Raw genomic sequence first — 14,966 nt, 5'->3', positions numbered from 1 at the left:
TCACAGAGCTCAGCATCCTGCTTACCACAGAGGGCATTTAACCATCTGGTCCCTGTTCTGCTCAATACAACTGTGCTCCCCTCACCCTTAATATGTGAAGCTCCTGCAGGATGAAGATTGGATTTTCTTTCAAAGGCTCATACTGGGCCCCACCCCGCTTCCTATTCTTACTGAGGCACTGACTTTGAATTTTTGTTTGTTTGGCGGCCACAGACAGCAATGCTCAGAACTTACTTCTGACTCTGCATTTGGAGATCACTCCTAGTGGTGATCTGGAGACCATATGGGGTACCTGGGATTGAACCCGTTGGGTAGGCTGTGTGCAAGGCAAGTGCCATACTGTTTGTACTATCTTTCTTGCCCCTATAATTCTTTTTTGGTTTTTTGAGGGGAGCCACACCCAGCAATGCTTAGGGCTTACTCCAGGCTCTGTGCTCAGAAATCACTCCTGGTGGGCTAGAGGGACCATATGGCATGCCGGGGATAGAACTGGGATCAGCCATATTGCAAGTCCAGCACTCTTCCCACTGCGCTATTGCTTTGTCCTCCCCACTCACATAATTCTTTTAATGATAGTTTTATGGACACATCATTCCAATGTCACTCCAGCCTCTATTATTCTCTTTACCAATACCCACGGACCTCATCCCCAAAATAAAATCACACCTGTAGAACAAAGGCCATGCTGTTTTTTGCTTATGATTTCTTTTTAATCTCTTTTTCTGAAATGCTTTTTTCCCTATTTACTCAACTCACAGGTCAATTAAATGACATGCCATTGGCCTCCTCTGCCCACTTGCTCCATCCTCTCAATAGAGCAAACAGCTGCCTTTGCTCTTGCTCCTTTTATGTAAATTTCTATTATTGCTATTATCTCTTCTATTTTATTGTTTATTCTATCTCTCACTCATGGTTTGAGCTACTTGACATTTGGGGCATTGGCTTATTTGTCTTTTTGTCCCCAAAACTTAGCCAAAATGCCACTTTTGCTGCCACTGAGTAAATGTCAGTTAAATGCATGTAATTGAGTTCCGATAGTTTTTATTTATATATGATATTTTTTTCCACACCAGGTAGTTCTCAGTGTTTGCTCTTGCCTTTGTGCTCAGGAATCAGTCCTGGTGGAGCTCAGGGGATTGTATGAGGTGCTGGGGATTAAACCTGTGTCAGCCATGTGCAGGGCAGCAACATACCTACAACTCCATCTCTGGGGCCCCAGTGTATAATTTTTAAAGGTAAAATTTACTCCCAAAATAAAATTCATTATTTTCACTGCTTCAAAAGTATTATTTGGGATTAGCAAGAAGACACAGCCAGTAAGGCTCCTTGCCTTGCACATAGCACACTCAAGTTTAATCCCTGGCACCCCAATCAGTCCCCTAAACCCTTCCAGGAGCCCCCTAAGCCCTGAGCACATATTGATGAGTAAGTCCTGAACACTGCCAGGTGTGGTCCCCAAACAAAACGATTTAGTTACTCATTAGATTCTAATACTATGTTGAAAAGAACAAACTGAAAATTCCTGCCAACTTGATGTGAGATTTCAAATAACTAATTTTGTCTGAATCTAGTTTTCCTATATTTATATTACACTTTAAATATACTGTGCAGTTGCCACTTCATGCACAATTACCAGTTTGCTAAAAGTTGTCTCTGCTTCAAATATTTTCTCATAGAAATGTTACATTGCAGCTTTTTTCACTATTTCTCTCTGAGGGTGCAATACCCAGACAGAAACCTGGTAAGAATGAAACTGGAAAACTTAACATAAGCAGTGAGAAATGATCTGCAATGAGTCTGGGAAACTAAAGATTATAGGGCAAGCCAGAAATAAGCAGTAGGGCACCCAAGGAAGTACCTGGGAACTAAACGGTTAGGGAACCTTTTTGCCATCCCAAAAGCAGGAATTCAGACCTCACTGAAGGTAATATGGCACGGCAGAGCCATGTTCTAGTTCACTGTAACGCTTCAATAATGGGACTCATGGGGAAGCTGCAGTCACATCGGTACTCTGCAGAGACATACTGCAGAACCCCTGGGAATGTGTTAGGAGGGATACTCTGGGAAGTTCCCCTCAAAAGTCTGAAGAGAAGCTGTCCTGGGCTCCCTGCTATGTACCATGAGGTAAGAAGAAATCCAGTAAGACCCTTCTTCCTCCAGTGCCTTCACTTCCCCCGTACCTCCTAATCTTTTGCTGCTGGGATCACTGTCACTGTATCACTGTCATCCCGTTGTTCATCGATTTGCTTGAGCAGGTGCCAGTAACATCTTCATTTACCCCTGTTGCGATAGTTTAGCCCAATGGCATCTGCTCACTCCAGGAACACGAACAGCACATTGTTGTTACTGTTTTTGGCATATCAAGTATGTTATGGGTAGCTTGCCAGGCTCTGCCCTGTGGGGGGAAAAAAAGAAAAATAAATAAAGAGGTCAAGCAGCCACGAGTACGGCCCTGCACTCCAGGAAAAAAATGTGTCGCTCTCTTCTGGGAGCTTTGTTTTATAGTCTCTGGATCTTGGCCATTGATGAGATTACATGGCACCAGGGGGAGTTTGTGTGTGTGTGTGTGACTGCCAAGCTACTGGACAACTGGGAATCTGGGTGGAGGAGGCCCAGTCCTGAACAGAGCAGGCTTGGAGAGCACAGCCACGGGTCCCACATACCTGGATTCCTCTGTCAGTTCCTTCATGCATGAGGCTCGTCCAAGCATGTGGAGAGTGGCCTTGAGCATGGCTGTGGCTAGGTTCTGGAGGTTTTTGGCTGCCGGTGCTCTTTTTGGGGCTGGGAGGGAAACTCAACCTGCTCCTCTCTGAGGGAGCCCCAGTGAAGACTGCCTAGCATGGGGGCAGGAGGTTCTGCTGATACAAGTGGGAAAGTGACAATTTAGAGCATTAAATAATTGCTGGTACAATTTTTGATGTCTTGATGAAAACAATACATTGCTTATTGGTGTAGTCCAACATCTTTGACTATTTGAACAAGATAAACCATCAGAATTTTTTTTTTTTGCTTTTTGGGTCACACCCAGCGATGCACAGGGGTTACACCTGGATCTGTACTCAGGAATCACTCCTGGCAGTGCTTGGATGACCATACGGGATGCTGGGAATCGAACCCGGGTCGGCTGCATGCAAGGCAAACGCCCTACCTGCTATGCTATCTCTCCTGCCCCTAAACAATATAAACCATCAGAATTTTGAAGAAAAATAAAGATGTCTGTTTAAATGTGTATCTATATAGTTCCTTTATCTCAAATTCTAATCCCAAATAGAGTTGTACAGTTATAGGAAGATGGTAAAAAGAACTGAGTCACTCCTATATGTTCTGGATAGTTAATGATCTTATTAGCCTAAAAATAATATTGTATATCTTAACTTTGTCTTCCTTTATCTATATGAGTTAAGAGCACATTTTTTAAAATTTTGTTTTATGGGCCATACCCTGTGGTGATCAGGGCTTACTCCTTGCTCTACACTCAAGGATTATAACTGGCAGGGCTCAAGGGACCCTGTCCCTTGAGTGGGGAATGAACCCAGGCCAGCCATGTTCAAGGCACGTGTACTGCTTACTGTGCTTTCACTCGGGCTGAGCACTATTATTTTTTATTTTGGGCTTTGAGCTATATCCAACAGTGCGCAGGGATTATTCCTTGCCATGCTTGGGGAACATGCTTGGGATTAAATTTGGGTCTCTGCATGAAATGCAAGTGCTTTGCCTGCTGTAGTATTTCTAATAGTGTCCAAAAGCACTATACCTATACTTGCCACTGGAAAATGAGTTAGCTTGCAGCATAAGCACATAGAAAGTAAATTAGTATTTTCTATGATAAGTAATTGGGTCACAGCTGGTAAAGAGATCTGTGTGTGTGTGGTGTCTTGATGAATATGTTCATTTGTCTAATATACAGATTACATGAATCCCTGGTTCTGTATAATGGTCAATTGACTCAAATATCTGAGAGTTAGAATCCTCTGACCTTTTGAGCAAAGATAATAAAAAAAATGTTTATGTAAGTTACCTTTTGAAAGGTGAGAATGGTGGACACAGATGGGCATAAGTTGCTAAGAGCCAGTATGTGGGGAAGTGAGGCTACTATGTGAGATATCTGTCTGCTTGTCTGTGAATAGACATGATCAGAGCATGATCAAGGAGTGGGTTCTAATGTGAGAGTGATTGGCACTCAGCTTCAGTATTCTTAGGGTAAATATTGATGACTAGAGAGAGCTCCATAGAAGCCCTGCCTCTCTTGTGTGAGGCTCTGGGTTCAATTTCCCAAGATCCCACATTAAAAAGGAGAAACAAAAGTTGATAAAAATTTTGTTCCACGATCTTCAGATACCTAAGTTACTGGAGCTGCATTTTAAATAGTCCTGCATTTAAAAAAAATTTCTGCGAGAATTTTTGTCATAAAAAGAAATAAAAGCAGTCCTGTATGAGATTTGCAGAAATTCATAGGAAAATCTTAATATGGGTGACAGAATAAATAGAATAAATAGCTAATGAATATTGGCAGAGTTTGTAAGTCTGACATTTCTTGGAAGTTATCATATTAATACATATGACTATCCACATATACTTGGTGTGTATTCTCTTAAAAAAATACTTAACCTTTTGGTGGACATCTAGAAATCTCTTAGATACTTTTCTTTCTTTCCAGTTTTGAGAATATGTGATATACTGGGCGACCAGAGAAATCAGAGATGGTGACAGATGAACCCACAGTGGAGAAGTTTTAAATAATAGTCCATATGATGGGTATTCACTTGGATACTAGATCTGCTATATTATTTAATTTCATATGCTTGTCCAAGCAGTAGAGAAACTTCTTCCTGCTAAAGGACTTTTCAGAAGCCCCAAGCACAGACAGGAGACCTGTCATCTTAACCAGCTTATGAAGGATTTAGTATAGAAAGGCTTTTGCCGGTGGGAGGGGGCTAGTAAATTTAGGTCAATGTTGGACTCGGTACTCAACTCACCTAAACATCTCAATATCTGAGATTTGAGTCTTCTTGATATCATTAGTTGCCATGAAGTTTCTTTTTTAAGTTATACTAATTTTTAAGAGTATTTGGTGTCATGACTAGATTACAGGAACAAGTTGCATTAATATCCATGCCTCGTCATCAACAGTGTTTTTTTCTTTTGCTTCTTATTTCTCAGGTGTTTCTGAAGAGTGATCGAGTGGCCAGAATGGTGCAGAGTGGAGGATGTTCTGCAAATGATTTCAGAGAGGTTTTTAAGAAAAACATCGAAAAACGTGTGCGGAGTTTGCCTGAAATCGATGGCCTGAGCAAAGAGACAGTGCTGAGCTCGTGGATAGCCAAGTATGATGCCATTTATAAGGGGGAAGAAGACCTGTGCAAGCAGCCAAACAGACTTTCCCTCAGCGCTGTGTCTGAACTGATTCTGAGCAAGGAGCAACTCTATGAAATGTTTCAGCAGATTCTGGGTATTAAAAAACTAGAACACCAACTCCTTTATAATGCATGTCAGGTAAGTGCCATCTCTTTCCCATTACCTTGGCCGACTCACAGAATGAGCAAGTATTCACGGCGTATGGAGATGTACTTTTCTTGGGTAACATTTTTGTGAAAAGTTGAGTGAAATTAAATTCTAATGCCCAGTGGTGTTTGAAAGAAGCCTCTGTAATAGTGATCTGGTAGAGGGGAAAGAATATCAATTCATTTTATCCAGTAAATAATTACTTACCTGTGCTCAATTTTAAGACATTGGAAGTGTGCCAGGTGGGTGCATTTAGTGCATGCCCTGAATAGTTAAAATAATTTCCTTCTTTGAACTTTCTTCTGTGGAAAATCCATAATAGGTGTTCATCAATGAAAAATAATTTTTCATAATTCTGGTTATTGGTGTGCTCTTCTTAGTATAATCAATGCAACTGAAAGTTCAGCTTTTTTCCTTTCACTTAGCCAGGTATAAAAGATGATTGCTACACTATAATTTAAAGGATGAGAGTGAATAATGTATTTTCTCTTTAGTTGTTATTCTAATCATACATGTATAAAGCTGAAGAAAATACCATTTTCCTATTTTTCTATGAACCTATAATTTATGTAATAGGTTCCTTCCACATTTACATTTAGTTTGCTTGTTTTGAAGTTTGAGTTACTAAACTATGTCCTAATTGTAATTTAAATTGACAAACCTTTATTATAAAATGTATATCTCTGTTAAAAGTTCTATGATGTACTATACATTTATTTTAATTTTTTTTTTTTGCTTTTTGGGTCACACCTGGTGATGCACAGAGGTTATTCCTGGCTTTGCACTCAGGAATTACCCCTGGTGGTGCTCAGGGGACCATATGGGATGCTGGGAATCAAACCTGGGTCGGCTACATGCAAGGCAAATGCCCTACCCGCTGTGCTATTGCTCCAGCCCCAATTTATTTTAAATTTTTTTAGTAAAACTACTTTTCTTATTTTCCATATTTATTTGTATCTATTACTTTGCATTTCTAATTTGGGGTCATTTCAAATGAACAAATTATCTATTCATAATAAAGAAATGTGGCATCTTTACCCTGCAAGCAACTTGAGCAGTCATCCTAATTGTTTTTATGCTATATTAAATCAAGTGGTGAGTTGATAGTAATGAAAGATGACTGAAAAACAAAATTTTATATTTAAAAAATGCAAGTGGGATTAATTTTTAATGAAACTATATCTCACTATCAAGTTGAATTATGGAGTTACATTAACGTCATTTAGTCATCAAATTCAGATTCAAAGGTTCAATAGCTGTTATCTAAGTAAACATTTTGCTTGATTGGGGAAACCTATATGGGAAAAATTAAATATTCTTATAGGCCAGAATTCTGTAGTTGAATATAGATTAATGTTACTTAGTTATCAATTTCAGATTAAAAGTTTCATAGCTGTTATTTAAGTATACAGTTTGCTTGATTGAGGAAACCTATATGGGAAAAATAAAGTACTCTTATAAGCCAGAATTCTATAGACCACATGTAGTTTTAAAATAAGTTATTTCTTATGCTTTTGGATTTACACTGGATGTTACTGGGTCATAAAATAACTGTCAGTTTATGTCTATTAGAAAATGCATTTATTTGTCTTTTTATTGAGTTTGGGGGCCATACCTGGCTATGCTCAAAAGCTATTCCTGGCTCATTGCTCAGTGGTTACTCCTGGAGGTGTACTCTGTGTGGTAAGACTACTCAGGAATCCTGATAGGCTTAGGAGAATACTACATGGTGCAAGGGATGAAACCTAGGTGAGCTGTCCTGTGCAAGGCAAGCATCCTATCTTTCTGCCCCTCTCCCCACACATTAAATGAGAACTTTGCTTATGTTTTTCAGTATCAGTATGATACCAGAGCTGTGGAGGTGTAGGTTTCTTTTTTGTTAATTATGTTTTATTAAATCATCCTGAGATAGTTGCAAGCTTTCATGTTTGGGTTACAATCACACAATGATCAAACACCCACCTCTCCACCAGTGCACATTCCCCACCACGGATATCCCAGGTATACCCCCCTTTCCCACCCTACCCCTGCCTCGGTGGCAGGCAATATTCCCCATAATCTCTCTCTATTTTGGGGCATTATGGCTTGCAACACAGATGGAGGTGTAGATTTCCTCCATCTGTGTTCAAATGAGTAGAACACATTTCTAAGTTTAATATCTCAGTATAGTAACCAATTTGTTCAATTTTCCTTTCAGCTCTATCAGTATTGCCATGTGTATATCCATGCTCTGTAAAGATCCTACATTTAGGACTACTTTGTTTTGGTGGAATTTATCATCTTATAAAGTCCCTCTCTGTATAACTGACAATCTTTTCTACGTAATCTTCCTTGGCTTACACTGATAGAACTCCTTCCACTTTCTTTGGCGCTGCTTTAGCATGCTATATCATCTCCATCTTTTTCCTTGTAGCCAGCTGAATTCTTTTTTTGACAGGGACTTCCTGAAAACAGCATCTAGTTGCAGTTTTTCACTGTCATTCAGATGTCCTTTGACATTAAAATGGCTTGTGGGTATTGAAACCAAGGATGTGATTGAGTTTTGCAGTCTCCAGGAAAGTTGTCATTTCCTTGTGTTTGCTTTCCTTCCCCACCCTTGCTTTATAAAACCGTCTCTAATTTCAATGAATATTTTATAGCCTTTCCTTGTATGTCATCTTGTGATAGATGACTTATGCTTGGGTTTGTGTCATTTTTGTTCTTTTGGGGTGGACCTTCCCAGCAGTGTGTAAGAGGAACTGGAGTCACTTCCGATCATACTCCACCCTCCTGTGGAGGCTGGATACTTCATTGTCCTGGCCCTGATCAGCGCACACCAGGGATACACTTGGCTGGGCTCAGTGGGCCCTGGGGTGCCCTGGTGTACCAAGGAATATTATATTACTCTCGGTTCAACTATCTACCTGGCCATTACACTTGGGTTTTTTGTGTTTGTTCACTTAGGTTGGGGAAGGGGGCTCCCCAGTGATCCACAGGGAGCAGAGGGACCTCTTCTGGTAAATCTCTCTCAACCTGGCCAGCAGGTCAGTGGTCAGGCCTGAGAATGCAGTACTGCTCAAGTCCTGGGTGCTGTACACACAGCAGTGCTTGGGGGGCCAAAGTATCAGAGATGGAACTAGGGTCCCAACAGGCAGAGGCCACACCTCAGTCACTGTACTATCTCGCCAGCCTCACACTTGTTTGTATGAAGACATATTGGAAACTTGTTTGTTGCATAGTTTCAAAATACATTACCAGAACACAATTGATCTACCTTCAAAATACAAATGATCTACCTTCATATAAGTAACCATTGGGGGCTAGAGCAATAGCACAGCGGGTAGAAAATTTGCCTTGCAACATGGCCAACCCAGGTTCGATTCCCAGCATCCCATATGGTCCCCTGAGCACCACCAGGGGCAATTACTAAGTGCAGAGCCAGGAGTGACCCCTGTGCATCGCTGGGTGTGACCCAAAAAGCAAAAAAATAAAAATAAATAAAAGTAACCATAACTATCTTTCTATTAAAGATTCTCAATTTCTCCCTCACATGCTTATGTCATTCATGTCACTATCTACTATAATCACCAAATACATTGTTACTAGTATTGCTTTAAACAGTAAACTATTAGAGCCAGAGAGAGAAGAGGGCAGGGTGGCTTGTCTTGCACGTGGCTGACCTGCTTTCAATCCCCAACACTGTTAGTGGTTCTGTGATCCCTATCATGAGTCATCCCTGAGCATGACTGGATGTAGCCTCAAAAGCAAATCCTCCAAAAGTAAACTATAAAGAATAAGAAAATCAGATATTATATACACACATATATCTTCGTTCCTTCTCTAACATCCTTTGTTTTATGTAGATTCAAGTTTCTGATCTAATTAACTTACATCTCAAGAACTTATTTTCACATTTCTTCCAAGGCAGAATTACTGGCAACAAATTCCTTTTATATTTTTGTCTGAAAATGTTTCTCCTTCATGTTCAAATAATAATCTCACTGGATATAGAACTGTCATGTTTTATTTTTTTTACCATCTTTTAACACTCTAAATATTTCTTCTTTTAAAATAATTTGTGAAGGGGCTGGAGTGTTGTACAATGGGTAGGGTGTTGTCTTGCAAGTGGCCAATTGCAAGTGACCCAGATTTGATCCCCATTATCCCATACAGTCTCTAAGTCTACCAGGAGTGTTCCCTGAGTGCCAGGAGTAAGCCCCTAAGCACTGTCAAGTGCCACACAGAAAAGAAAATTTTCCGAAATAGTATTACATTATAGCATTGTGTAAGTTTTAGGTGTCCTGTCACTGAAAGCAACATCTCTATTACTCCATTAGGATCACTACTAAAAATCCAAGTCTGTAATTCACTACACTATTGACCTTCTATTCCTGATTTATTAACTCATCTTCCTCCCTTTCTGTGGTTACCATAAATTGATTTGACAGGCTAAAACAGCATTGTTGATGTGGATGATACCACACCCTATGTTTGCTGGAAGGATGTGTGTAAGGATTGGTGAGTATTAACATGGGTGTAATAGGGCATTAGGATCTTCTCTTTTATTCTCTTGAAGGAGGTAGAATTCCAGGAGTTCAGTAATTTTCTGAAAAGGAGGAGATAAGGCAAATAAGTTTAGGAGCCTCTGGGCTAGAACACTATTTGTATTTGTATCTTAAATTTTTATTCTTTACATATTTGTCTTGTTCCTTGATGTAGCATATAAGAATGAAAACATGATAGTTGTCTTTCTCAGTCTTCACTATGAGTAATGGCTCTTAGTTCCATTCATGATGTTGCAATGAAGTGCAGGGTTTCATCATTACTTCGTCATATTCCCCCAATGTTTATCTAGACTACATCTTTATCCATTAGTAATTCAGTGATCACTTAGGTGGTTCAATTTTTTTGCTGTTGTAAATAATCCTCCAGTAAACATGGGGGGTTGCATGTAAATGCTATATATGTCTTTGAAACAATGTTTTCATATTCTTCATGGAATTACCAGGATGTGAGTAACTGGGTTATATTGAATTTCTGTGTTTAAACGTTTTGAAAAAACTCTATATTGTTTGAACCAACTAACATTCCAACCAGTGATATATAAGGTTTCCTCTCTCCATATCCTTCCCACACTTGTGTTTTGACTTGTGGATGATAGCCATTCTCATAATTGTGAGTCAACACCTAACAGTCTTAATTTACACTTCTTGACTAGCGAGCGATTATGCACATCCTTTCTTGTGCTTATTGGCCATCTATGTGTCTTCTCTGAGGGAGAGTATCTTTTTTAGCTCCTTTGCTATTTTTATTTTGCATATTTTATGATGTCTGATGAAGCTTTTGTCTTTGACTTTATAATGGTGAGGTGTGTTTTGATCCTCTGACTTTCTCTTGTCATAGTTTCCCATACCTTGGCAATGCAATATATTTAGGGGATGGTGTTTTTGTTTTGTTTCTTTAAAGTGGTCCTTGTGTTCTCTGAGCTTCAGCATCTGTGGGGTGCGCTCTGACTTTAACTTTGTAAAATTATTAGGTATTGCTTCAGATACTCAGCTGCCTCCATCTTTCTTTTATCTATCAGGTATTCTACTGGTATTAGTATCTTTATGATAGCCCAAGTTGATGTAGTAGCTCCAGTAGCCAAGTAGAAGTAAATTAAAAGAATGCAGAGGACAGCCTCTGTTCCTGCAGCTCAAACAAGTTTTCATTGTTTCTGAGAAAGCATGGCCTCCTTTGTAGAAAAATCTGTCTCTCTTTTTTTCTTTTACTTATATTTGGGCCATACATTACGGTGTTCTAGCCTTACTCCTGGCTCTGCTCTCAAGGCTCACTCCTGGCCAGGCTCTGGGAGCCACATGGGGTGCCAGGGAGCAAACTTGAGTTTCCCAGATGCAAAACAAATGCCCTACCTGCTGTACTGTGTGTTCAAAAATGTGTGGGCTCAATGCATGCATTCAGTGGTCAGAAGCCACTTCCCCCACCCTGGATAGCCAACAGTGATGTACCAACACAGGAGGAAAGGAGAGGAAGACTGGTTGGTGATCAGTTGCCTTTTATTCCAGTCTCCATCCTATCCTAGTCTCGCTCTTTGCCTCTCCTATTCCAGTCTTCCACTGTCCTGTATTCCCATCTTCTCTCTTGCCCAGTCTCACAGACTTATAGTGCAAAATCACCAAGAGTTGGGGGGGCAGTTGCACATAGCTGAGGTAGCACAATCAACATAAGTAAAGCCTTCCCTCAGGGGAAGCTTCTATCATGGGACCAGGACAAAAACTTCTCCTGCAAGTAGATCCACCTAGGGGCAGAATACCATTGAGGGACTTTTTACTTTCCCCTTTCCTTAGATCCATATAAATGGTCATCTTAAATTTACTTCCTAATAATATTTCTAGTGATCTTGTATGGACACAGTAAGAAATATATTAAGCTTAAAGAGTGGCTCTCCTGGGGACTTCTCGCTATATATCCCAGATTAGTCCTTCCTAACCCCAGCAGGATACTTACTAGTTACTTTTTTTTACATCCTGACAGAGTTTGTCCAGGACTCTGCTCTTATAAGTTTTATGGTGGTTGGCCTGTCCCTTTTTGATGCCAGGGAAGTCATAGCTTGCTCTAGATCCATCCAATCTCTTCATTGGGACCCTCCTTTTGGGGTGCTTAGGAAATAAGGGCGACTGAGGCTTAAGTTGAGTAAATATGACAGATGCTCAGGAGTAAATATTTGGGGTCAATTAATTCCCAGTTTACAAAAGCATAGCAGTCACTGTCTTCCTGTGTATTTTCAGAAAGGACATTGCTCTAAAGCAAACTATGCAAATGACATAAAGAAAAGAGAAAAGCAGTATTTCACTTGCCTATGTAAAATCTAGAGCCCTGCAAGAATCTGACTTTACAAATTACAGGGTCTGATTTGGGGAGATAAGTGATTAACAGGTAGGGGAAGCAGAGCACCAAGGAGAGGGTAGAGATAAAGACAGAGAAAGGGTAAAGACAGAAGAGCGCCTTGGGAGCACTGTGATGAGTGCAACTCAATAATGCTAAGCTCCCTGTGGCAGAGGAGAAAGGACTAACCAGTGTTACTCAACACTGTACTATTGCTCCAGCATTGGAAATTTATTCTTTTCATGTTTCTTTAGTAACATGTAAATAACAACCCCAGTATGTTATCCATGATCTACTGTGCTATCTAAACTATCTGTTCTGCTCTGAGATCCTTGGCTTGTGAATACTGTTCTGCATTAGTGCATGTTCATGGAACCAAATCCTGGCTAAATATAGAAAAGAGCTAAAAGTGTGCTTCTAAAACTAAAAGCGTAATGCAAGAATTTGAAGTTGTTAGCCATAATCTAATTGAATCAGAATATTAGAAGTGCAGTAATTAGAAGTAAAAGAACAATCTATCAAAAAGTTTAATTTCAGATCGTTAGAAAATTCCGTGTATTTTAAGTAAATATCATTATACTTTTATAGAACTAAAATTAGTTGATATTAAAACTATTATTCTTAAGAGTAATTTTCATTTCACACTCTTTTTTTAACTTTTTTATGGAATCACTGTGAGATAGACCCTTACAAAGCTGTTCATGATTGGATTTCAGTCATACAGTATTCCAACACCCATCCCTCCACCAGTGTACATTTCCCAGCACCAGTGTCCCCAGGTTCCCTCCCATCACCCCCACCCCTTGCCCCCTGCCTGCCTCTATGGTAGAGGTGAGGTATGTTACTGCCTCTTCATCTTGCAGTTGAAGAGTTTGAAATAGTCTTGGGTAAGACTTTTGAAAAGCTTCACCAGAATCTGAAGATGCTCAGCCTGTGCTCAGAATGGGGGGAGGTGTACCAGGCATTTGGGTAACTATGGTCTTTGTCACTGTTGGCGTGGGTGTTAGAAGAGATAGGGCTGCCATTTGAGGTGACGGGAAAAGTTGTTCAGGGTGATGTTGAGACTTTAGAATGTTGTACAGTAGTAAAAGGACAGTCTGAATAGTGGACATAGGAAGATATATTGAACACAGAGACAGATAGGATCCTAAGAGGATGGTTTTAAATACTGAATATAGGTAGCTTATCAACAGCATATGTCCATTTGCCTCTCTTTGTGTTTTAAGAAGATCAAACAGCTGAATTTTTCAGCTATCTAAAATCTCATTTTTCCTCCCCAAAGCAGCCATCATTAATCTTTCATAAACTCATTCCATTAGTTGAATGAAGTGGCTCACCCCTATTTACCAAAGAGTCAAAGAAAAGTGAATTGAAATCTTCTCCCTAAACAACCCCCACCCCCACCATAAAACCTTCTGTTTTCAGGGATGACAAGAAGAGTGTGAAGGAATACGACAGAAGTGTTTGCCTATTTGTATGGGCTTAGACAGCAGCAACTACTAATGGCTACAAAGGAATGTTCAGGCTTCTACATTTTCGCTTTAGCAGTTAAACACTTGGAGTTTAGGAGTTTTAAAGGATGGACAAACGTTGGCATTTGGCTGTGTTTCTCATGCCTGCCACTGCCAGTCTTCCTTTGGAGGTCCAGGATCCGAGAGGTCTTCCCTTCTGAAACCCTTTCAAGTGCCCCCACCCATCCCCAATCTGGGGTTTGCAGAAGTAAGGTAGGGAGAAAAGTGTGGATGACATAGGAAGTTTCTCCTTCCTTTCACCACTATTAACTTTCTTCTCCACTTAATAGCATGTGATCATAATATATTTGCCGTCACACAGTTCTCCGCCTTGGCAGAAAGGAAAGCTGCAGTGATCATTCCACGGAGCTGATATTTATAAGAGATGGCAGCAATCACTCCCCAGACAGGAAGCTTGAAACTGAGCAAGATGTGTTTTTTTGGTGTCTGTAATTTTAAATCTCAAAAATGTTTGAGGAAGATATTCATGTAAATGTCTTGTGGCAGTTTTGTTGTTTTGATTTATTTTGGATTTTGCACCACCCCTGGCAGTGCTGTGAGATTGTTCCCGGCTCCTTGTCAGGAGTGACCCCTGCCTCTGCTCAGAGAACCAAACGTGGGGCCTGACATTCAAACTGGGTTCAGCCACAGGCAAGGCAGGTACCTTAGCTCCCTCCTGTGCTGTTCCTCTGACCCAGTTTTGATATCTTAAGATAAAGCAAGAAGGAGCATGAAACCATGATCATGATTAGTTTTTATGATACTTAATATTTTTTTTTTGGACTGGAGCGATAGCATTGTTAGTTACAGGACTAAGCAATACAGATTCAGAAATTGACAAGGTTTGGTCTGTTCCCTCTAAGTATTTGCCTGTGGTCTGAAGACAGATTTATAAATAAAAACTGTCTGGGCATTGTTAGTGTCTTACCAGGCGTATATCTACAGCACAACATAAGCTAATGGAAAACAGTATTATAATTTGGTATTAAGTAGATTATGTGGATTCCTTTAGTACTCCACACTGACTGCATATTAAAATGACCCAAAGAGCTTTAAAAATCACCAAATGCTTCGCCCTGCCTCAGAATC

General features: G+C 40.1%; 1 protein-coding gene across 8 annotated transcripts in view; it reads left to right on the top strand.

The window, feature by feature from the left end:
* Positions 1-14,966, top strand: part of CADPS2 (calcium dependent secretion activator 2) — a 541,525-nt gene that overhangs the window by 199,487 nt on the left and 327,072 nt on the right. For all 8 annotated transcript variants that reach the window (XM_004602056.2, XM_012935474.2, XM_055143028.1 and 5 more), the window contains exon 3: positions 5,161-5,493. In XM_004602056.2, the coding sequence (XP_004602113.2) occupies positions 5,161-5,493 (333 nt within the window). The remainder of the gene's footprint in view (positions 1-5,160; positions 5,494-14,966) is intronic.

This window comes from Sorex araneus, chromosome 1 (genome assembly GCF_027595985.1).
Source record: "Sorex araneus isolate mSorAra2 chromosome 1, mSorAra2.pri, whole genome shotgun sequence".
Classification (NCBI taxonomy): domain Eukaryota; kingdom Metazoa; phylum Chordata; class Mammalia; order Eulipotyphla; family Soricidae; genus Sorex; species Sorex araneus.
This window is presented reverse-complemented; position numbering and strand designations above follow the sequence as displayed.